The sequence below is a fragment of the Diaporthe citri genome (assembly GCF_014595645.1).
Source record: "Diaporthe citri strain NFHF-8-4 chromosome Unknown scaffold_4, whole genome shotgun sequence".
NCBI classification, from domain to species: Eukaryota; Fungi; Ascomycota; class Sordariomycetes; order Diaporthales; family Diaporthaceae; genus Diaporthe; species Diaporthe citri.
In genome coordinates, this window is record NW_025064849.1 from 294,469 (window position 1) to 317,059 (window position 22,591).

Below are 22,591 nucleotides of genomic sequence, written 5' to 3' on the forward strand. Positions count from 1 at the left end.
GCTGATATCATTAGTACATGTATCTCATACCAGGGAAACGGTGGCTCTTCATCGGTGAGGACCTGCATACAGGCTGGTCATCGTCTGGTTTAATACGACCACCTCTGCGGGTTTTTGTATCTCGGCCATATGTCAGCTAGCGGACTGGACATACGTATAAAGTGAGACGAGACTCATTGCGCTTGAGATCTAGATCGACTAAGTAAATACGCGCAAAAGCTCTAGGTGGCCTCGTGGAGGACTAAGAGCATAAATAAAGTATAGGTGGATATGTGACGCTTTCATCTCTCTATTAGGTTTCTTAGTATCGAACTATGTTTATATTTACCCAAGAACATTCATACCTCAGTCCGCAAGCATTGAAAGGGTACGAATGCTAAGGACCATGATGAAAATCCCGACGAATTGGATAGCGTTCAGAGAGAAAGTAGCCCAGCCCAGCCCCATTGCAGCAGCACCGACCTGTACTTGCACAACACCGGCAGTCACAAGTTTCATCAATGTAGCGGCATTTGAGCTTGCCATGTGCTGCCAGAAGGCTGAGAGCAAAGTCATCATAGCCGAGATCCCAAGGAAACACAATGCTGCTTGAGATACTGGTCGAGAAGGAAATGGCTTGACCTCGCGATCGCTGCCCTCCGAGTCCTCCTCTTCATGCCAGCCCGGAAAGGTTGACAGCAATAAGAACGACAGAACACTGAAACCTATGGATATAAACCTGGTAGAGGTCAGCAACTCCCTGGCCAGTTAGGTGGGGAAAACTTCGAATTGGGGGAAAAAAGAAACCTAAGACCGAAGTAGAAACTCACATTAGGCCGTCAAAGACCACATTATCTCTGAAGCCCTTGGCAAGATCGATGACGCCAAGTGGGTCGTAAGAGCCATTAGAAGCTTCAGCCTGTACTATGGCGAGTTGCTTGGATATTGTATCGAAGGAGGACGAACAAGCCCACGTGTCGGCGGGCAATTTGGCGCAGACACCAAGGAATCCGACTCGGACTTCTAATAGCTGAGTTGAATTTTCGACAGCAGATGCGAGTGCCGATGCAACGGTATTTTCTGATGGATTCACTGGGTTTTCAGAGTAGGAGAACGCTGCCAGGTATACGTTTCGCATTCCTTCCGATGTACAACCCGCTGAAATAACGCCTGACGAGGAGATTTACGGAGATCAGTTTCACCGCAACCCGGTGCGCGAGCTGCAGTTGAACTTACTGGTCATAACTACGCTCCCAGCGATTAGCATCATGACTACGTGATGATACCCAAGGTAGGGAATGAACCGATACCACCCTGACACAACAAGTCAACATTTTTCAAGTTACTGAGAACTTTTACTGCAAGAGCAAGACACCGGAAAGTTTACCTGTTGTGAATCGTGCCATGTTGTGAAGTTGTTGGAGGGGACCAAGCAACAGTAGAACTGCAAGTAGGGCCACGCCGGCACAATCTGGTGGTTTTAGGCAGAGAGACGTATTGGATAACGAAGGGAAATTTGCCGTTTTGATCTTCCTCGCTTGAGTACATTAGATCCGGCACCTGTAGAAGCCGGCAAGAAATGGATACTCGTCACGGGGCTGATTTTCACCTAGAGCGGGGTCGATCGCTCGCCATTTTTTACAGCCCATTATCTGTTGCACATAAGATGGCTGGGAAATTACCAGTCCTCAATCTATGTAACGAAGCTTAGATACCGACTAAGCCAGAAACGTGGTACAGGCGTGGCTGGCTGCTGTGGAGCTGCATAAGCGAAGCTGACTGCACCACTAGACTGAGGGAGCAACGGGCCTTGAACAAAAATCCTGCCGATACATTGGCAGCTTCACCCAATTCAGTTAGATCAATTTGACAGGCTGCTTGCTCGTACCACGTCCACATATCCACGCCCAAGATTGTGTCGCCGTTCAAGTTCAGATATTCACTTACTACTACACACAGGTCCCAGAACTATAGAATGAGAGACTTGCTCGGAAGATGACTGTCCCAGGTCCAGGCGCGGGCTCGGCACCGCAACCGGCCACCACACAACGAGCAGAGTTCAATGTCGAGCAACAACAACGAGGTAACGACACGACCCGCCGCTCAAATCTCAGCCTTTCGACAACAAGCTGGCACACTGTTGGAAGTGGCCTCAGAGAGACACTTTGCCAGGCTGTTTCTATAAATGATGAAGAAGCTGTGCGACACCTCCTGCAGCATGGTGCCAACGCAGAAACTCCAGGGGACGCTGGGAAGAAGCCTTTGTTCATTGCTGCAGAAAAAGGGTTGACAGGCATGATGGAGCTACTGTTATCCAATGGAGCATCCGTGGAGTCAAGAACTGACTCAACCCAGCCAACGGCACTGACCCGAGCCTGTGAAAACGGTCACGAGGCCGTGGCCCATCTTCTCGTCGAGGCTGGCGCCAATGTCGAAGCGAGAGGGAGGGGTGGGTACACGCCACTCTTTATCGCCGTAGCATCGGCGAACGAAAGCTTGGTCAAATACCTTCTGCAGCATGGCGCGGACAAGAGAAGTAGACTGACAGATGGGACAACGATGGAAGACTGCGCACAGGGTAATGAGAGCCTACTCGCGCTGCTGAGAGAGGATCACTTACTTCAGGGTCCGGAGATTGGACCCAAAAAAAGATCTTCGAAACCCGAGTTCAAGTTCGTCCATCCACCAGCAGAACCCGATGATGCGGTTCAACTGTCTGCTGCGCAAAGCATGCAAGCGACTATTGTGACGTTCTTCATTGGCCGCCGAGAGCAAAGGTCACAGCCAATTTCTGTTCCTGTTTACGATCTTCTATACGGCAAAGGACCAGATGCTGTTTCCAAGACGTACACCGCGAACGTCAGAAGCAGCCCGACGTTTACGTGGTATCACATACCCGCGAATAATGTCAGTGTCAAGGACTCTGGGTAGTTTTCACAAGCTTTTTTTGCCAGCTGACATAGCAACAGACTGTTTGGGTCAATGTACGAGCTCATCGCTCCGTGTGTCTGCGGTTGAAACAGCAGCTGGTGTTTCCACCTTGGCGCTCTTTGGAGAAAGCTGACTCACAGTTTACACAACTAGGACTTGATTACAAGACTGCTTGCAGACAGGAATAATGAAGCCGCCATGCCGGATGACAAGTTCAGGTACAATGTTGGGCTGAAGAATCTGGTGAACAGTCACGGAAAACGCGCCTCTCGGACGACATTCACTTTCATGCGGCCATCGTGCAAGCCTTTCGTGGTGAGTTCCAATGTACACTTGGAGGCATATCCCAGCCAGCGCCGCTTCGATTCTAGAGTGTGGAACATCCCCACGCTAACTTTTCAAACCGCTTTTCAGAATGACCCTAGTATGTCATGGCAAGACAACAGCCTTGATGAGGCTGCAGCTTTTGTACGAATTTCCACCCCTCACCGCAAAGATAATCCGTGTCAAGCACTTACCTTGTAACCAGATACCCTTTCTGAGCTCAGAATTGTTTCATGACTATGACGCCATGTCGAAACTCCTTAATGCGGCTAAACACAGCGCTGCTACGATGGTGGAGTCGAGAGCTGCATCCCCGCAAGCAATGGAAGGTAGACAAGGTCCGATACCTGCAAATATGTCCCAACCTATGAAGCCCAAAAAAGGCCCTCCAAGGGTCCTTGAATGGCTCTCAAGCGCGCCTCCGCCGAAGAGGAAAAAGACCAAAGAGCCCTGGGACACGACCCAGGAGACCAGAGAGGTGAATCCAAACGAACTGCATATTCGCGGCTACGGTGTTTCAGAGGCCAATGGGCAGATTCCTTTCCAACCAAGGCTTTCTCTTGATCAGTACTACTACTCTCAACTCGAAAACACAGCTGCAAGAGATAAGGACCAGGTAGTTTACCGCTATACCAACAACCCGCAGAATTCAACAGAACCCAAGATCTTCATGGTGGATCAATTGTGGATGTGGTTGATCAATGGCGGTATGGACGAATCACGCACCATTAGGGCCACTTGTTACTAACACTTGGATGTTAGATACGCTCATCACGTGTGCTCCCAATCAATGGCGACATGGAAAGTCTACCAGTTTAGGCGACGAGAGATCAGGGTCCAACTATTCTGAGGAGAGCCTTCAACGGGGCCCTATCATTGATATCTATGAGACCCTGGGTTTCCCCACCGACTTTTCGATAAGATCCTATGGTTCAGGACGGGATTCCATGCGAGCTACTTTCAGAAGGAATCACACAGATCCGACAGGAGCCTCGTTAGAGCCAAACCTCTCGGAGGACCCTCTAAGCATACACCAGAAAGTCCTCCGACATCTGCAGCAGACAGCCAGGAAACCTATCGCCTCACTGTACGATCTTGCAGGACTCATCGTCACATGCTGTGCCTCTACGTTTGATGAAACTCAAGTTCCCGACGATTATCAATTCTTCGATTTCTTCGAGAACTCGATTAGCATAGTCGTAAGTTTCCTGAGTTTGAAAGCACCGGACGGCAACCGATCGTCTGCGAAATTTTAGGGCTAACGTTGAACAGAACGAGAAAGTAACCCACAGCCTCCACAAGTTCAAACAGAGTCTCACAGCCAGAGCAGCCCAGCGTAAATCTGCAAGCACCCCTGAGAGACTCCACCTCGAATTCACAGCTGCTGAGCATGAGGAGCTTAGCTTCACAAGCGAGATCGACCTGGTCGTTGAAACTGAGGATATCAAAGACGAGCTTCACATCCTGAAGGCCGTCCTGGATGACCAGAGGAAGAGTATGGAGCAACTTGAAGTATTCCTGCACCAAGCGAGAACCAAGGTAGAATACATCAACTACAAAGACGACAACTCCAACCTGGTGGACTACAGTTGCATTGATGTTCAAATGCACCGCATAACGGAGATGAATGAGCTCGCTGAAAGAGCGCTGTCGTCTGTATGTTACTGCCCAGAATGCTTCCTCATTGATGGATTCTAACTGGATTCAAACGTACCACAGCTGCGCCACCTCATCGATCTGAAGCAAAAGCAGGCAAACTTCTCCGAAGCGATTTCAGCGCGAGAGCTCGCAGAACAGACAGCCAAGAACACTACACTGTAAATCAAACAGGCTGAAGAGACCACGAGGCAGGGAAAGACACTAATGGTCTTCACCGTGGTCACCATAATCTTTGTAAGTGGTACCAGCATCCAGCGGAGCAATTTGTGGATCTTGTCTCTGATCCCGCATCAGCTGCCTTTGTCCTTCTTGGCGGCGTTCTTTGCCATCAACGTCGACGCATTTCCCTGGAATGAAAACGACAAGATATCACTCAACTATCTTCTTCGATACATGTGTAAGCAGTAACATCTACGCATGCTTGGTGCTGAACAGCTGCACTAGCCATCGCGCATCAACGATGCTAACAGAAATCTCCAGTGAGCATCGGGTTCGCCTTAGCTATACCATTCGTTGGTCTTGCATTCAGCATAGATGAAATCGGCCACGGGATCGTCAAAGTCTTGAGCATGGGCAGAGCTGGGCGAGAAGCTGGCGGCGCTGGCCATGGAGTGACCGCCCTTGGCAAAAGGTGGAAGCCGTCGCGTCGATTCTTTGCCCCCGGTGTCATTACTCTTGCTGTTTTGACAACCGGCCTTGTCATGGTACTTGTGTGGACGTCGTCTCTGGGAACACAAAGCAAGGCGACGGTAACAGTCTGTTTCGGCATCTTTTTTGTGTTGATTTCTATTGGCAGGGGCCTGATCAAGCTTTTTGACATAAGGCATGTGGGTGGAAGTATAACATCATCGTCATCGGGGGAGTCCCAATATATCGCAGAGCCATAAAACAATGCGCAGAACTCAGTTCCTCTCTCTTGTTGCAAACGAACGAACTGCAGAGCAAATGGGTGATATGACGTCTCCAACGTAATCAGCGGAAACACGCTACTGATACTACCAGTCTACTTATTGAAAGTTTAGACAGTATTGTGGATGAACACAGATTGATCATTAGCCTGTATCATACGACCTCTGCAAGCTTTGGTTGCTGTTCTCTGACAGCTATTTGACGGCGCATAGTGAAATCAGGATTCACAGAGTCTTTGACCAAAGCTACGCTGAATTCATATTGTACTGCGTCGGCGTTCAGAGAAAGCTCTCAATCAGGAAGCAGTGTTTAGTCTGTCAATAAGAATTTGAGGAATCGGATATGGGAAGGAGAAGTCGTTCTTTGTTCAATAACTCCAATGCACTAGATCTTGACACCAGTCAAAAAGTCCTTCATTGTCTCCACCTTGCCAACGTCAGACACCCCAAGCAAGCTGATCCACAGGTCTCTCTAGCATATATCTAGGTGGCTTTCAACCACGTGAGTTAGGGTAAGAGACAGGATAAACATGAGAGACAAAATAGCCCGCATTAAAACCCATTGGGTTGTTACATGAAAGATTGAAAAATCTGTAGCCTCCCACGTGCCTTAGTATTTAAACACGACAGGAGGAACCACTCTTCCTAGGAAGGTAAGGATAATATGTCTGTGCAGGGAAGTCCTTGGGATCCCTGCGAGCTGTATTCCCTTTTTGAATACGTCGAATACGGAGAACCTAGTCTTGTGACCAAATGTAGAGTCAGGGGCCTAATTGCCGACGGGTAATATTGCCGAACAGGCTGTATCACTGTACTTCATCTCAACTGACTTGTGGGATTAGATCCAAAGCCAAGCAATCCTGGCCCCACAGCGAGAGAACCTAATTTGATGGAAAAATTTTATCAGATCTAGAGATAATCTGTCAAAGGGCGGTCAAGATGTGTGGACAATCTCTTGTATTTATGTGTTCTTTCCGTTTGCATTTACTGTGCTATGAACATGATTTCTCTTTTGACTGTACAAGAACTGATCCCCGTATAAGCGGACGGCTGTCACAATGTCTGCTGAAAAGAACTCCATTGGAGGGAGAATCCGAGGTAAAACACAGTCGAGTGGAAAAGTGGGACTGAGGCTGACCGTGTTGCAACAGTCTTCTTTCTGGGCGACGAGGCAAAGACTAAGGAGGAGAGGAAGCTCGTGCAGAAGATCGGTAGGAGACACCAAGGAAATACTCTGTGACCTGGAGCTGACGGAGACATAGACTTCTTCATCTTGGTAATGCATCCGCTCGGCCGTCCATGATGCCCCTAGTTAACCACATTAACAGACTTACTGCTGTCTAAGTTACTTTTTTAACTTTCTTGGTAGGAGCCGCACTTGAAAACACTGAGCGACGGATATCGAAATCGCAGCTGACCTTTACGTTCCCCCATAGATCGCGCTGCTTTTGCAAATGCATATGTAAGCATACACCCCGGCGTATTTTGCAAATTAACGCTCATGGTCGATGCACAGGTAGCCGGGCTTCGCGAATCCCTGGACATGAGGGGTCATGATTATAATACCGTCCTTTCCGTCACGACTGCTGGGTCAGTGAAACAAAGATTCCCAGACCGAAGAATTTAGTAGCATTTGAAATCGAGCTGACCAGAATTATCAGAATGGCCATCGGCCAGATTCCGCACGGACTGATTATACAAAAGATCAAGCCGCGCATCTGGCTTCCGTCCATGGTCGTCGTCTGGACTGCTTTGACGGTAATTATGTTCAATCTGACTCAGAATCGAGGCACCGATCCAGACTGATTTGGTTAATAGATGGTTAGTGCAGCATGCAAGACAGTAACCCAGCTTTGCGTCGTCCGTTTCTTCCTCGGCGTTGCAGAGGCCAGCACATATGCCGGAACGATCTACATAATCGGCTCGTGGTACAAGCCCAAGGAGATATCGAAACGGACGGCCATATTCACGGCCTCTGGCCAGGTCGGCACTATGTTTGCCGGCGTCATGATGACGGCCATCTACAAGGGTATGGGTGGATTGGGTGGCCTTGAGGGCTGGCAGTGGGTGTTTCTGATTGGTGAGTTGCGAAATTTCGAGGTGGACTTAACACGAGGCGGACACTGACAACTTATCAGACGGAATCATCACGCTCCCCATTGCGCTGTTCGGGTTCTTCTATTTTCCTGACATCCCGGAGAACACCACGGCGGACTACCTGAATGAATCCGAGAGGAAGATGGCCGTTACCCGACTTCCTCCCATTAAGGAAGGGGGACACAGCATTAGCCCCTTTTCACTTATGAAGCGCTTGTTCCTCCAACCCATGTTGTAAGTTGAATGTGCCTTCTCACATTACACAACTCACTCACCTGCAAACAGTTGGATCTTAGTATTCTGGTCCCCAGTCTGCGCCACCCTCGAAGCCTACTCCGTCCAAAACAACTTCCTCATCTGGCTCAAATACCAGTCTTCACACTTCTCCCAGAGTCAGATAAACACGTACCCTCTCGGTGTGCAGGCAGTTGGTATCGCATCCAACATGTTGGCCGCCTGGCACATGGACGCCACCGGGACCCGCGTGCCCATGGCCGTTGCGGCTGTGATGTTGCAGCTGATTTGCGCCATCATGCTTCTAGTCCCAACGCTGCCGTTTGCCGGGACTTTCTTCGCGTTTTACCTGTCCGGGACCGCGTACATGGTTAACCCGCTGATCTTTGGCTGGGCGAGCATAATCCTCCAGCGCACTGGGGACGACGCGGTCCGCAGCGTCACGGTCTACTGCATGAACGTCCTTTCCCTGACGCTGTACACATTCTGGGGGATAGTGTTCTATGCAGCTGATGAGGCGCCGTACTGGAGGAAGGGTGGCATTGTCATGATTGTGTGTTGCTGCGTCATGCTGGGCTACGTGTGGGTTGTGTGGAAGGTGAGTCATGATCAAACCCGGTACTGGCCATGAGGAGACATGTACTGACATATTGAGTCATAGCTCGATAAGCACACTATTGAAAAATATCGAAATCACACCGTCCAAGAGACTCAGATGTCATCTACAAGCCTGCGAGAAAATGTTGGCAGTGAAACGGCGGACAGAGAAGAAGAAACCAAGCATCCTGGGTCCGAGAAGGTTATCTCCATCTAAACTTGCTCAGCATGTTATCGCATAGACCTGGGCTCCTTATTATCCCGGGAGAACGATGGGCAAGTCAAACACCAGTTTGAAACGACTTCGTGCAAGAGTAGTCAAGATCTGAGTCTCCTTGCTAATCAACTTTTTGATGTTGTTTTGGTCTGACTTCCGAGAATTAATACCATATTCATGTTCGTCCTGAGAAACCTACAATGCATTACTTGATAACGCTTGACGAGGTCGGCAGCTTGGCGCCTTGAAGTCAAATCGCATTGTCAATGGAAACACAAGAACCCGTTACAATTTGCGCATTGTCTCAAGTCTAACCACTTTTCCTAGTCTATCAAACGTACTTTTGCGAGGCAATGTTAGATTTTAGTTGTCATTTTTGCATATTAAAATGAAAACGTACGCCTATAGTGAACTACTTTTTGCCTATGTCACCGATATATTCCTAACATGAAGATTCCAGAAATGCAAAAGAGTCTATTATTATTGTCTTTGATATGTAGTGTATGTAATGAAAGTCTAAGCGAAGATATTTATATGTAAGCATGATTTCCGTTATAGGTGTGACGGGACAGGTACACAAGCCACACTACTAGCACGTTATCTAGAGCGTTCTGGGCAATTCTGACATGTTGGTGTTTTACGCTATGGTGCAGCCGCAGGGCGCCGTCTCAATAGGGCTCTTATGATTTGACGTTCTTTCCAGGATTCAAGCCCGCACATCTGGTGTGGTAGTGCAAGTGGCGCAGTTATGCGCGTGATCCTACCAGCCACGACGCCTTAAATGCAGTAAGCCGGCAATTCTTAATCCCTCGTGGCCTGCATGTGGTCCAGTGTCTTGATAACACGCCATCTACGTTCCTATTCGAAATTTGCTATTACAGTGACCTCCGAGATTCAGACAGGTGATCGAATACGCCCGATCTGAACATGTACAAGCCATTAATCCAAACCAAAAGAACCATCCGCCTTCTGACCCTGCTGCCTGGAAGTGGAGACGTATCGTGCAGACTGACGGAGTGCCCTTTGGAAGATGCAAAGGGGAGATACAAAGCACTTTCTTATACCTGGAAGGGAGGTACAGAATCCGCCCAGAAATACATTTACTGCGAGGATCTCGGGAAGATCGGAGTGATGCCAAATCTTTATGCAGTCCTGCGAAGGTTGAGAGACGCCACGCATGTTGTCATTCTGTGGATTGACTGGCTTTGCATTGACCAGAACAACACAGAGGAGCGAACTCATCAGGTCGGTATGATGCGTGACATCTACGCTAACAGTACCGAGGTCATCATTTGGCTTGGATCTGGAGGCGAGACTGATGTCAGCAACCGGCCCATCATCGAGTTTTGGGGAGATGACCGAGACATTGGGCACATTAGCAGCCACCTGGAGCGGATGTATTCGCAAAAGCAACACGCATTATCCTCGGCCCACCGCACAGACATGTACGGTACATTTTGCATCATCTCGTTGCTGGCTCAGGGTCTCAACGCTTCCAAGATCTGGTATCTCAGGAGACTTGATTATGCGCCAGCCATAATTCAGGGACTTAGCTCTCTCATGGAGATGTCCTGGGTGTGTATACCATCTGTGAATGTCTGTGTATCGCAAAGCAGAGATTCCTTGACTGACTGAGATGTGCCACGTACAATCAGTGGACCAGGATGTGGGTAGTCCAAGAAACTGTAGTGGCTTCAAGGGCTGTCGTCTATTACAGCAATATTTCGATGCCATGGGAGGTCTTCTCTAGAGCAGCTTCTCAAATATCGAGACACAGCGTGGAAATGCTCGGCCCCACTCCCGCGAGGACTTATGGTCCCACGCTGTCTTGCTTTCACCGACAAATCAGTGAAATCGATGGCACGAGGGCCTCGTGGAGGGCAGTTGAGCCTTCAGCCCTCCTTCCGTTACTGAGGAAATTTCGGAACAGGGGTGCAAGCGACCGGCGTGACAAGGTGTTCGCCCTCCTCGGACTGGTCAAGTACTGGGGTGGAAGTGAACCTCTTGTACCTGACTACGATGACAGACTCTCCGTAGTTTTCCTGGGGACGACAAAGCACCTCATTCGGAGTCACAAGTCTCTTGCAGTCTTGTCAGGGACAAAAACAAGTACGAGGCATCTAGGCCAGGGTTTCCCAACTTGGTTAACGGATTGGAGCCATGTTGCTCCTGCCGGTGAGGCGGACAGATTAAGCGCCCAGCATTTATACAAAGCCGCTGGAGATGCTATGAAGGGAATCAGACTCCATGGTCAGACACTCTTGGAACTTGGAGGGAATTGTGTTGATCGTATTTCCTTGACGTCCAGCAGTGATGAGGATCCAGGAAACAAATTGCGCAGCATCATTGAGTGGTGGTGGAGCATTATACCTTGGCCGGCCCACGCCTACTACGAAGATGGAGTTCCTGGGACAGTAGCGACGGTAAAAGACGCTTCTTGGAGGACTATATGCGCCAACCTGATATACGTGCCCAACGCGGTGTCAGATAAGAACAAGTACAGGAGGACAACGCCGGCAGACGCGGTTTTATTCAACGCTTGGTACACCGACAACGATTACAACTCGAAAATTCGAAGAACATCCATCGTAGACGGCATTTACATCGAAGGCAGGACCGATGAGGAAGTAAAGGCTGAACAGAGGAGCTTGGCGTTCCAGAGCTCCGTCGAGTGCGCCTCTCGTGGTAGGAGCTTCTTCATCACTGAGGCGGGCAGGATGGGACTTGGACCGGAAAATTGCAAAAAGGGGGATGAGGCGTACCTACTCAGCGGTAGCCGGGTTCCGATGATCCTTCGAGCGTCTGGTAGGGCGAAGAAGTGTAGAGACAAGCTGATCGAGAGGCTGGTGCTGTCCGCTGAAGAGCAGAACACCAGGATTGTGGCAGGCCAGCCAGGTGCTGCCGGGACCTTGAAAGACCGCGAAATGGCTAAGGAGACACGTTGTGGCGAAAATCATCTCAATTATTTTGCCCTTGTCGGTGATGCCTATGTGCATGGCATCATGGATGGAAACTTGGCCTCTCGGGATGCTACAACACCCGTTTATTTGATATAGACGTCTCGGAAGGTAAGCTCATAGGGTATGTCTACTCAGTGATTAATAGAATTATCTTTGAAGCTGGTGCTCTGACTGCAAGAAGCTATACTCGCAGACACTATGACGTTGAATCCCTGGGCCCCCATAGCTTCCCTGCCTTCCTACCTACTGGACAACAGAGACGTGGTTACAACTGCCAGCACTAGCGTCACCACCATTGTCTCCACAGCGAGAAAGAAGGACCCCACAGCAAAGCCACCTGAAACGTCAATCATAACAGAGTAAATCGAAGCAATCAACAGACTAAGGAAATTAAACATGATGACTAGAAGAGTGAGTGCGGTCCAGTTAGGCCCTTCAACAATATGCACTCCCCAGCCAATAACTGGTTTCGAACTAGGGTAATCCAGCATTTGTGCCAATTTCTTCGGTACACGCTGGGTCCAGAAATCACTAGAATGAGCTCCAGGCTCAAAGAGGACGTGTAGCCAAGGTATTCGAAGAAGTGGATTCTTGACCTCTTGTGGACAAGGAGCGTAATGGTAGTTCTTATTGAGCACTTCCTCCTCCGGTGGAAGGCATGTTGATTCCAGGATCTCAGGGACATGCTCTTCTTTAATTGGGATTACTTCAAACTATGCCCGTATATTTGGTTAATGTAAAGAGGGAATAGCATGACGAAGATGGAAGAAAGTGAAAAAAGAGAAAGGGGAAAGGGAAGGAACCAAGGAAGACACGAAAAAGGGAGTGGGGAAGAGGGGAAGACGGAGGGGATGGGAGAGAGGGGCCAGGAGAGAGAGAAGCCAAACAAGACGTAGATGAGCTGGACGTACTCTTACAAAATCTGCTGACTTTGGAATAAAGAATACATCATCTCCTATCCACCAGACTAGCCATTGGAGCCTTAAAAGCTTAAAGGTCTTAGCGGTCAACATCTGGGTAGCTTTCCAAGTGCGATATATCGCCTCAACAAAGATCTTAACTACCACCGGAGTTTCTGGATGCAAGCTAGGCTGATAGCTTTGACGAACTTCTGTATAAGCTTTGCGAATATTGTCAAATAGAATCTTGTCATTGTCGTGGGAGGCAACTGAGACTTGCTGTGATGTGAGAGGGACCTGCCGTAATTGGGAAAACCTCGGCCCGTTAACGCAGAGCAGGAGGAATCGGCTTGTGATCAGAGGCCCTGCATGTGGTCCAGGTTCAACTGCCAATATAGTACCAAGTGCAGTCCCTGAAAAGTTCGGATCCGGATTCGCGCCGGGCCCAGGAACCGACGATGAGCCAGACAAGGCGTTGGTGTCGCTACTGCTGATCGCCGTTCCTTGAGGGGAGTTGTTCGGGCCTGCCTGAGATCTGGCTGCAGCTCCAGCCGCGCGCCTCAATTGCTGCTCCAGGTCTGTTGCTCCTCCGCCATAGAGTTCCTGGACGTCGCTGTACATTGGTTTGCCGCACCCCTGCGATATATCATCAGTGGTTAATTGGAGTGACACATCAACTTGGAATTACCTACACAAACCCAAGTAATCCTCTGGTGACCCTTTGGTACCCTGGGTCTGAGGAATTCCAGCAAGGACTTCGTTGCAGCAGACACAGTGCGCTGGTCAATCCTCGTTACGCGGCGAAGCAACGCACCAAGGTAAACCTCAAGGTTGGAGAGGCGGTCGCTGGTGGGCCCTTCATACGCTCCTTGGGTATCACTTTGCTCCGTGACTGTTGGTATGACTTCATCCGGAGAGACGAAATCCCTAAATCTCGTTCGTAGCATAGAAAGTGCTTCGGACGACATAATAAAATCCTTGATCTGAGATAGCCTTGGTAGATTGAGTTCTTCACCACTGTCGTCCGATATATCGCCGTCAGAGTTAACCGGTAGAGGTGTGCTTTTGCCCGCTTCAGCGAAATCACCACTCGTGGTAAGCGATTCCAGATATTGCTCTATCCTCAATTCTCTTCCCGCATTTTGGTAGAGGAAATTCTCCCATTGAGCTGTCTTATCTTGTCTCGAGGGGTTGATTGCTGAAACGAGCGTGTGCGAAATGAAGCGTGCTCTGTATTTGACTAATCTTCCGACGTGGTGCTCAACCGGGTTCGTTGCTTCCTCTTGTAGGTCTCTAGCAAATTTCCTCAGAAGGCGAGTGTAATTCTGCTCAATTTTGTTGGCTGCTGCCCTCTGGAGACTGACATGAAAGAGCGGGCCAAGGGTTTCATCTTTGAGCAGTAATCTAGCTAACTCTTCAGTCATTTCTGAGATATTAAGCTGCGATCCGTGGGACGATAATGTCGTGGCAGAGGTCAGACTCGGCACATCTGTGACTGAGGCCAGACTCAACATCCGAAAGATCGTCTGTCTTGTGATAATCCCATGACGGGACAGAGTGTTGCATAGCGATATAGAGCGTGTCGATTTTGCCCTGATCGTCGAGAACAGCACAATGGGAGCGGAGAAAGTCGAAGTCGTACTTTGATCCTTCGAGGTCTGGGCCCAGTGGTCTTAACAGAGGAGTGCCTGCGAGATGCTCGATATCGCACGGCTTTGCCTGAAGTGGTGTCCATAGCTTGTCCTGAAGAAGCGGCTCAAACGCTTGCGATACAGCCGAGGTGAATGTTTCAGACGACAGACCATTAACGACAACCATCTTGTCAAGGCCCCTTGATAGGTAGCCTTTGTAGGCGTTGATATTGCTCTCGTCCAGAGGGAACGGGAGCGCGTTGCTGGGCAAGAGACAGATACGTGCAGTCCATGTTGCTGAATTTTTCTTTGCATTTATGTCAGAGTAAATTTCCAAGGGGAATCATTTTCCGTGCTGCTCACCTCGGTCCCAGACAAAGCTCCGGACCCTGAACTATTAGCTTCGAGTTTAGCCTTCAAGAGTTTGTTCGCGTCTCGAAGCTGTTGCCGCTGGCGTTTAAGCTCTTTTCTCTCATCCTCTAGGCTTTCGCATCGACCATTCACAGCTTGCAGATTGGCATCTGCCTGTCTGAGCCTCTCAGCGAGTTGAGTTTCAACATCGAGCGCTTTCGCCTTCCACTCGTCGACCTGCTCTACAGTCTTCTCTAGGGCCTGTTTTATTGCCTGCTGCTCGTACAGTGGGTCTGTGTAGTGATCATGATATGCTGCCCCTGAGTAGTTTTGAACTCGTGGTTGATGAACCAGCTCCTGAATCAGTCCTTGAGGTCGTGGCACGGGAGGACCCACTGCGGGAGGTGGTGTCCTCACTGAACCGGACAGTCTTGCGCGAAGGGCTACTTGGCATGGTGCCTGGGCGAGGCCAGATTGTTGAATATGTCAATTGTGCCAGGCAGAGACTTCAAGTTAGATCGCCCGTAAGATTGGTAGCTCAAGGTGATGTGAGAAGGGCTACAATTGCCACAGAAGGACATGTGAGCTGGATGCACAGATATAAGCCATTGACTTTGGCATTTTCCCAGGTGGAGGAGGCAATGCATTTGACCCCGCCCTCACATACCACTGCAGCTTTCCGAATTCCTAGACGAGAATGCTGGCCTCATGAGACATGTAGCTACGGGCCCGCATCTGACCGCAGGGGCAAGCCCCAATGCGCAAGTGTGGTCGCACCCCTTGCGCTGCCACGGGGCGTTCATTGGTACAGCTCAGGTTATACAATCATGGGTGGGATGTCTAACATATTCTATCGGTGACAGCTGGCTACATTAGGCTAGTATCTGGAGAGCGTTTCAAATCCGTACTGCGGCAGGAGTCGAGCTGCTTTGGTATCTGATCTTCCGCCTTCACTGGTCAGGCCAGTTGTCGGCTTCCCTATTACTGGTCATGGTTGGGTTCAACTTTCCCAATCCTGTGCATTTACACCACCCCGCTCCCAGAAATCCATCGCAGACAAATGGCACTGGTGACAAATGTCCTCCATCCTATGTTTGTTGCACGGATTGTGGTTATGGCATCCAACTTGATCTGCGTTAGTGCTAGTGCATACGCGACTCTCCACGGTATTCCAACAACGGCAAAGCCTGAGCTGGCTCACCACTGCGAGTCGGTCTCGGCAGCCTGTAACAAGAACAACACCGGGACGACCATGAACTTGCAGCCAGTGTCACCAAGTACCACAGTCAAGGGGACAGAAATTGAAGAGAAGAGCCATATAAATACATACACATCCTGTACTTATGCCGCAGGCACCAAGAGGGTGCCATGGGCTGGTGGCTTAGTCAGTGCGCTCAGCACGAGGCCGTAGCTCGGCAGGAAAGCGCAGATGAGGCCTGTTGCACGGCAGGGCCGGGGTACAAGGTAGCGATGGCAGCCATTGACCGTGGTGCATCTCCATCAATGGATCGATCCCCAACAAGTAGACCTTTCACTAGACCCCCATGACGGCGGCAATTTTACTCTGGGAAACGTCAATTTCTATTTAAATCTCTCTGCTTTTCTCGGAATCTTCGCTCTCGTCCAAACAGCCCCACTATCCTGTAATCTCCTAACCCTGACGCACATGCCGACCCCGCTGATGGGGAAAACCGTGTCACAGGAGTCACTTGCCAAAACATTGTTCTCTGGCCAGGTCGTCACCATCAATGTGTTCTCTGTTGGCATCTCGGCTTAATGTGTATCGGAGAGGAATCCCGAGCACATGGGCCACACGGCAATGGCGAGGAGCGTCCATACACTTCTGGCACACCATACGCCAAGAACAACCCAATGGTCAAGCAAATTTCCTCAACTATGAGGACCTCGCAGTGTCGGACATTGGATCCCAACAAATCTCGCTTTGGTCAGGCGAGGAACACCTGGGGCTCATACCCGTTAAGGAGGTCATCAATGACTACCTGAGCCCAGGCACGATGCTTGGCCTGAGGGGCGACCCGCCGGCCAAGAAAAGCCGTGCCGCGCCCCAGAGCTACGACTACGAGGTGCGCAACCTCAAGACCACCAGTACCGCGAGCTCCAGGCGCGGCCGTCCCAAGAGGCCGGACGCCAAGAAAATCTGCCTGGATGTATTCACCAGTCTGCCCCGCCTGAAGAACCTCCTGGAGACGTCATACAGGTTCCTGGACCCCAAGACCGGGGTGCGCAATTTTCCGGTCGAGTTCCACATCAAGGCGCACCCGAGAAAGGGCCTCACGGGCCTTTCAACGTTTACCTGGGGACGTGTCGATCTGCACCCGGCTGTGATCTTGCGCGCCTTGCCGGAGGGAGCGCTCCAGGTCGTCAAGCCAAAGGTCGACCTCCAGCGGGGTGAGGCCCTCTGGGTCGTTGTGCCAAAAGATCTCCGGATAGGGTCGGTGAAGCTTCCAAATGACCCACACGAAGCGGCCAGCATTTTTGAGAGGATAGTCATTAGGAAGAAGGAGTGGCTGAAGGAACAAATCGATGTTGGGAACATGACGCCCACAGGTGATAAAACGACACAAGGGCAATACAACCCTCCACAAAAGTTCATGTTGGACAAGCAGATTCTTGAAGCTCGGGGAAAGGGGCAGGATAGTGGAGAGAAGCCGAAAGAGTCCGAAGATGGACTATGAGCTGACTCTAACGGGCTTCACAAGCTTGCTCTAGGCGGCCAAGGGAGACTGGATCATGTACGGATGGGACGTTCGGTATTGTGGTACGCAGTACAGTCACGGCTTTACAGCAGCAGTTACTCCCCTCTGAAATTCATCCATTCTTCAGCCACTGGAGTGCAGCGCCCGCTTCAGCCAGCCTTGAAGCCTGATGCGCCACGCTGGGCTTATGGTTCACAGTCCATGCCATTGCTTGCAGAATCGCATGCCTAAGCAGGCGACCGTCTAAGCCACAGGCCATCAGCCTCCTAAGCTTGAGCTCGATAGGACAGAGTTATCCTCAATTTCGGATGGAGCTGCGCACGTTTGAAAACCACATGTTCTTCTGCCCAGAGGTTCTTCAGCCGCATGGCCTCATGTCGTTGGTGGGGTTAGGGTTGAGAGGGTGGGGCAGGGGTGGTTCTGGTGGTTTCGTCTCCGACGCAGGCACCGACGACGTCATGTCTGCCTCTGCTGCACAATGGCGCGTCGCAGTCGCGTGAAGGGACAACTTCCTTGACTCCAAACAGCCAGGACTTCAAAGTAGGGTCAGATCATGCAGCAACAACCATGGCTACTCAACAAGATCTTCAAGAGCTTCTGCGACTACAGACAGCCCGCAAGATGCCAATGAAAGACGCCATGGCCCAGATCAAGGCCCTTCAAGGCGCCAGTCTCAGAAGGTAAGTCACGCCGTCGGCTGCGAATCGGCAGACTCAGTGCACGCTCTTTAACATCAAACAGTGTACAGCAAATCGCCGACGCACCACTGAAAACAGTCGAAACTGCTATCAAGGATGCGAGAGCTGCACGGTCATTACAGAATGCTTGCAAGGCCCATCTGAAGCGCATGCAGGTCTCCCCTACCTCCGCCGGCGCCGCCGCGAAACGCCCTGCTGCCGGGGCGGACTCTACCGCCCAGGGACAAGCAAGCAAGAAGGCGAGGCTCTCCGGTGGCGATGGCTATATGCTCGGGCCTACCGACATGACACCCGAGGAGCTCGAGGCCTCCCTCTCATTGCCCCTCGACACCGACGAGGACCGCATCGCCGAGACCGCAATCCAGACGAACCGCGCCCCTCTAGTCCTGGCGTTCGCAGTCGAGCTTTTGCGACATACGATGCCCGAACAGCCCCCTTCCAGCAGGCTCTCCCTGGCGCAAGCCGTGGTAAGCGCCAATTCGCGTTCCAAGGCTGTGAGCCTGGGGCTGGACAAGGGGCCAAGTGCGGACGAGGAAGGGTGGGGCGAGGGACAGCCGAGGATCAAGGTGATGGGCCGGGAGATTGCCGTCTTGAAGAGAGGAGGATACGAATGGAAAGGGGAAGAAGAGGAGCGGACAGAGGAGAAGAAAGATAATGACAAAATGGGTGCGATGGATCAAGAGCCGGATGGGTCTGCGTCGACACTGAAAGCAGAGGATGACGCGACGCCGACAACAGCCCAGACACCAAGCTACGACACTTGGTCCACGAGCCCTTCGGTATCCTTGAAGCAATCCACATTCGTCGCCCGCGCAACAGCCATAACCGATCCTTCCCAGCGACCTAACCTCCTCAAGTCCCTCTTCGACGCACAGCCTGGCCTCAGAAGCGCATCCCACAACGTCTGGGCCTACCGCATCCACCCATCCGAGAAGGGTATAAGCAATTATCCCCGCGAATCCTCCCACGATGACGGCGAGTCACGCGCCGGGGGACCTGCTCCTCCGCATCCTGCGCGAGACGAACTCCATGGACACACTCGTCGTCATGACGCGGTGGTACGGCGGGATCATGCTGGGCCCGGACCGGTGGCGGCTGATGCGCAACGTTGTAACTTCAGCACTGTCGGAGCGTCTGCGCAGGACGGGCGTCGAGGCATCCCTGGGCGGCGAGGCGGTCTGGGGCCTCGATCTAGAGGGCATCAGAAGCAAGTCCAAGGCATCTGCAGCAGCGGGCGGCATGTTGACCCACCGCCCAGAGGCGGCGCGCAGCTACCTGCTCAAGAGCTTCGCCAGCGCCCCTGCGGGTGCGGGTGCAGATGCGGGCGGCGAGGCCGCCTCGACGCCTGCCAAGAAGAAGACGCTCAAGGCCGAGAACGCCGAGAAGGAAGAGAACCTCGGCCTGCTCCTCGGGGCGCTCCGGCTGCTATTCGACAGCTGGGCGGACTTCTTGTCGACGGATGAGCTGGACCGGCGGGCGTGGAGCTGGTATACCGCTGCGCGGCCCGAGGTGGACTTCGGGCCGTCTGGCTGGGGCGCCAAGGGGACGTTGCGGCTCAAGACCATCCTGGACTTGCGGAGGAAGGGTTCCTGAGCCATCTTTGTTTTGTGCAGGCAGCCATGATGACTTCACTGCGAGTGAAAGGCCAGGCGTTGACAGTTTACCGATCACGACTTGCCGAGTCCATTCCATTTGGTGGTTATTTATGCTTTACTTTACTCTTTTTATAGAGATCATGATACCCTTGTTGCTGTCAATTCCACCATGAAGCGTCGTTTGGTCTTGCTGTTCGATTAATTCTTCAATACCTCTGACATTCCATGACTTGCCACGATTGAATGCTGTCAGCGGAATGGGCAGCAGGCTCGATCACGGGGGACTGAGCAAGAGCTGCGTGCCTTCCTTTCAGGACCGTTGTTTTCAGCAACACAATTACGAATCCAGGTCATCCTCTAAGAGACGACCCAGACCACTCTGCTGCGTTCCTTCCCATTGCGGTACACTGCTCTTGGAAGTCAAGGCTTCCCTGGCTGAGTGAATGCCCAGTTCCAGGGAGCTTGATCTGACCGGTCGCACCTGCTTCAATCGAGGCCAGCTACCTCAAAACTGCCTGCATCGGGCCGCGTACGTGGTGCTGTCTTCCTCCAAGCTTCAGAGTCCACTCCCGTCCTCGTTTTCTACCATCGAGGCCCCGTACTAGCCAACGAACCAAGGTGCTGCCGTCATCGAGACTCGGTGACCAAACCTCCCCCACTATCGCATCTCGACATTTCCGCCACAATGGGACGTTCCAGCGGAGCCCGCAAGAAAGCGAACATCAAACCCTGGCATACTCCCTATGCCCGCCTCAACCTCTCCGGACTCGTTGGCGGCGTGATCCCGAAGCGCATACGTGCCATCGAGGGTGCCAAGGCAAGGCTTAAAACGGCCAGGACTGTCAGGGCCGCAGCGGTTGAGTGGCGACACATCGATACGAACCTGTCGGCCATTGACAGCGTCTACACAAAGATCAGGACAGCTTTGCGCAATGGGTATGTCTGGTGGTCTCGCTCCTTTCATTTGATCGTTCCTCCATACGTTCAAGTTTTCCCACACCCAATGTTCAAGGCATCTACTCTTGTCCTGGCTTCTTCCTTGGGCTTCTTCCTCCACGTTTTTGTGACCTTAGCCAGTCAAGGGTCATTCACGGAATATGCTCGGGATGCTGATATGACTTTCTTGGCATAGGGGTGACATGCATAGGTGGACCGAATTTCCAGGCCTCGAGACCGCAGTCAAGAAAGTCAATGACATAACTTGGTCTGACCTACAAGGCAGAGGCATTCCTGGCCGGCTCGTCAAGTTCAACATCCCAAAGTTTGACGAGAGTTCTTCAACCAGCAACACCAAAGTCATCAAATCCGACGATCTCGCCACTGCCGCGATCAAGAAAGGAGAATCGGTTCAGAAACACATCAAGGACGAATTCGAGGATGAGTTAGAAGACGGAGAGGTCAAGGATGAGATCAAGGAGGAAACCGAGGATGAACCAGGCGTTCCCCTGGATATAAGGCAGCCAGAGCCCCACCAGGACGGCTATTCATACGAACCAGGCTTTGACGACTGCCCTCCTGTTTCTCTTCAGTCGATGCCTCAGTCTTCGACTTCACATCCTGGTCATCCTACAGTCTACTGGCCCTCCCAGCCCATATTTACCCCTTTCTTCGCTGTTATTCCGTACTACAGAGTTGATCTCCCCTCTTCCGGGCCCGGCGACTTGATTCGTGGCAATGCCGATACGCAATTCCCATACGACGCAAGCTCTCCACAACTTCATGCTTTTCCACCGCGTCTCGGGGATTCAACGCCTCCTGGGATTCGCCCACCTGCGCTCCGTCCATCACCCCCTTTTCCACGTCCCGGTCATCCTACTCCAAGTTCAGATTTGCCACAGGATCCGTCGCCTCGAAAAGAGCCACCGTCTACTTCTTCTTTGGGGCCTGCGATGGCGAATCGGCCTGAAAGCCAGGAGCGTGACAAGAGAAAACTTTCTACTTCAACGGATACTTCACCACCTGTCACTCGCCGGCCCCCCAAGCGCCGTCGGCCAGTTGCAAGCGACTTTATGTCTGACGATGATGAGCCTCAGTGCAGCCGAAGCAAGCACACCCTACCCGCAAATGGACTGTCGGACTTTGGGACGTGGTTCCAAGACCGGGTCACGGGTAGCAAGAAGAAGCTGAGTCATCTTGAGCACGTCTCTGCGCCCACGGGCAAGAAACAGGGCTCTTAGGTGCACAGAGTTCTCCTTTCCAAGGTTTATAGAATACGGCACATCGGTTAATTAACAAAGACCTAAGCAGAGGCCTGGGACAGCGGGCTAGATGTGGATGTTATGCAACAGCATCGTAGGGCAACGAACTTTAAATCAATGACGCAGCTGCTATCAATACGTGGGCATATAAATTTGAGGCCAATTCCGATAAACCTTTAGTAAGCAGGAGGGCTATCACTTTCAGATTTTGGTACATGACAAGAGTCTCTACAGCAACAAGAATATCTGGTGGCTTGATAAGTAGCGTGCTAGGGAATAAGACTTGTCTTCAATGGCTGCTATTTCTGATGTGTGCTTGTCAGACGCAAAATGAATACCAAGTCGTTAGCCAATCTTTCCCGGTATATATAGGAGGAAGCTAGCGCTTACGTTCCGCTATTTCGCTGCTCAATATTTCACATAAACACTGGATACTGTCTGCTGTTGGTGCCAAGGAATAGATACGTGAACCTGGACTTCTATCGTAAGCTTCCAGTCCCAGAAGACTGATACAAATTCATCATCGACACTCGAAGATGGTAGGCCTCACCAACCTCAGCTGCCATGCTTGAAACACCAGGTCCGCCTTCTAAGCC

At 51.3% G+C, this 22,591-nt stretch overlaps 8 protein-coding genes across 8 annotated transcripts; 6 read left to right on the forward strand and 2 right to left on the reverse strand.

The window, feature by feature from the left end:
* Window positions 1-345: 345 nt before the first annotated feature.
* On the reverse strand, window positions 346-1,246 carry INS49_009268 (uncharacterized protein; the record flags this gene model as incomplete). Its single annotated transcript, XM_043170003.1, has 3 exons — window positions 346-718; window positions 810-1,149; window positions 1,216-1,246. The coding sequence occupies 3 exons, from the start codon at window positions 1,244-1,246 to the stop codon at window positions 346-348; spliced, it is 744 nt and encodes a 247-aa protein (XP_043024568.1).
* Window positions 1,247-3,636: 2,390 nt separating this feature from the next.
* Window positions 3,637-5,780, forward strand: INS49_009269 (uncharacterized protein; the record flags this gene model as incomplete). The annotated part of the gene is made up of 7 exons (XM_043170004.1): window positions 3,637-3,712; window positions 4,222-4,433; window positions 4,507-4,890; window positions 4,954-5,051; window positions 5,082-5,127; window positions 5,188-5,290; window positions 5,374-5,780. 7 exons carry the CDS (start codon window positions 3,637-3,639, stop codon window positions 5,778-5,780), a joined length of 1,326 nt encoding a protein of 441 aa, XP_043024569.1.
* Window positions 5,781-6,859: 1,079 nt separating this feature from the next.
* INS49_009270 (uncharacterized protein) lies at window positions 6,860-8,946 on the forward strand (the record flags this gene model as incomplete). The annotated part of the gene is made up of 9 exons (XM_043170005.1): window positions 6,860-6,899; window positions 6,953-7,012; window positions 7,238-7,263; window positions 7,318-7,391; window positions 7,463-7,559; window positions 7,620-7,881; window positions 7,940-8,132; window positions 8,184-8,730; window positions 8,794-8,946. The coding sequence occupies 9 exons, from the start codon at window positions 6,860-6,862 to the stop codon at window positions 8,944-8,946; spliced, it is 1,452 nt and encodes a 483-aa protein (XP_043024570.1).
* Window positions 8,947-10,077: 1,131 nt separating this feature from the next.
* INS49_009271 (uncharacterized protein) lies at window positions 10,078-12,002 on the forward strand (the record flags this gene model as incomplete). Its single annotated transcript, XM_043170006.1, has 2 exons — window positions 10,078-10,521; window positions 10,602-12,002. The coding sequence occupies 2 exons, from the start codon at window positions 10,078-10,080 to the stop codon at window positions 12,000-12,002; spliced, it is 1,845 nt and encodes a 614-aa protein (XP_043024571.1).
* A 2,237-nt stretch (window positions 12,003-14,239) lies between these two features.
* INS49_009272 (uncharacterized protein) lies at window positions 14,240-15,241 on the reverse strand (the record flags this gene model as incomplete). The annotated part of the gene is made up of 3 exons (XM_043170007.1): window positions 14,240-14,743; window positions 14,800-15,080; window positions 15,184-15,241. 3 exons carry the CDS (start codon window positions 15,239-15,241, stop codon window positions 14,240-14,242), a joined length of 843 nt encoding a protein of 280 aa, XP_043024572.1.
* Window positions 15,242-16,535: 1,294 nt separating this feature from the next.
* On the forward strand, window positions 16,536-17,483 carry INS49_009273 (uncharacterized protein; the record flags this gene model as incomplete). The annotated part of the gene is made up of 1 exon (XM_043170008.1): window positions 16,536-17,483. The coding sequence occupies one exon, from the start codon at window positions 16,536-16,538 to the stop codon at window positions 17,481-17,483; it is 948 nt and encodes a 315-aa protein (XP_043024573.1).
* A 588-nt stretch (window positions 17,484-18,071) lies between these two features.
* INS49_009274 (uncharacterized protein) lies at window positions 18,072-19,795 on the forward strand (the record flags this gene model as incomplete). The annotated part of the gene is made up of 3 exons (XM_043170009.1): window positions 18,072-18,184; window positions 18,246-19,260; window positions 19,334-19,795. 3 exons carry the CDS (start codon window positions 18,072-18,074, stop codon window positions 19,793-19,795), a joined length of 1,590 nt encoding a protein of 529 aa, XP_043024574.1.
* A 687-nt stretch (window positions 19,796-20,482) lies between these two features.
* INS49_009275 (uncharacterized protein) lies at window positions 20,483-21,974 on the forward strand (the record flags this gene model as incomplete). Its single annotated transcript, XM_043170010.1, has 3 exons — window positions 20,483-20,733; window positions 21,020-21,236; window positions 21,831-21,974. 3 exons carry the CDS (start codon window positions 20,483-20,485, stop codon window positions 21,972-21,974), a joined length of 612 nt encoding a protein of 203 aa, XP_043024575.1.
* Between the last annotated feature and the right edge of the window lie 617 nt (window positions 21,975-22,591).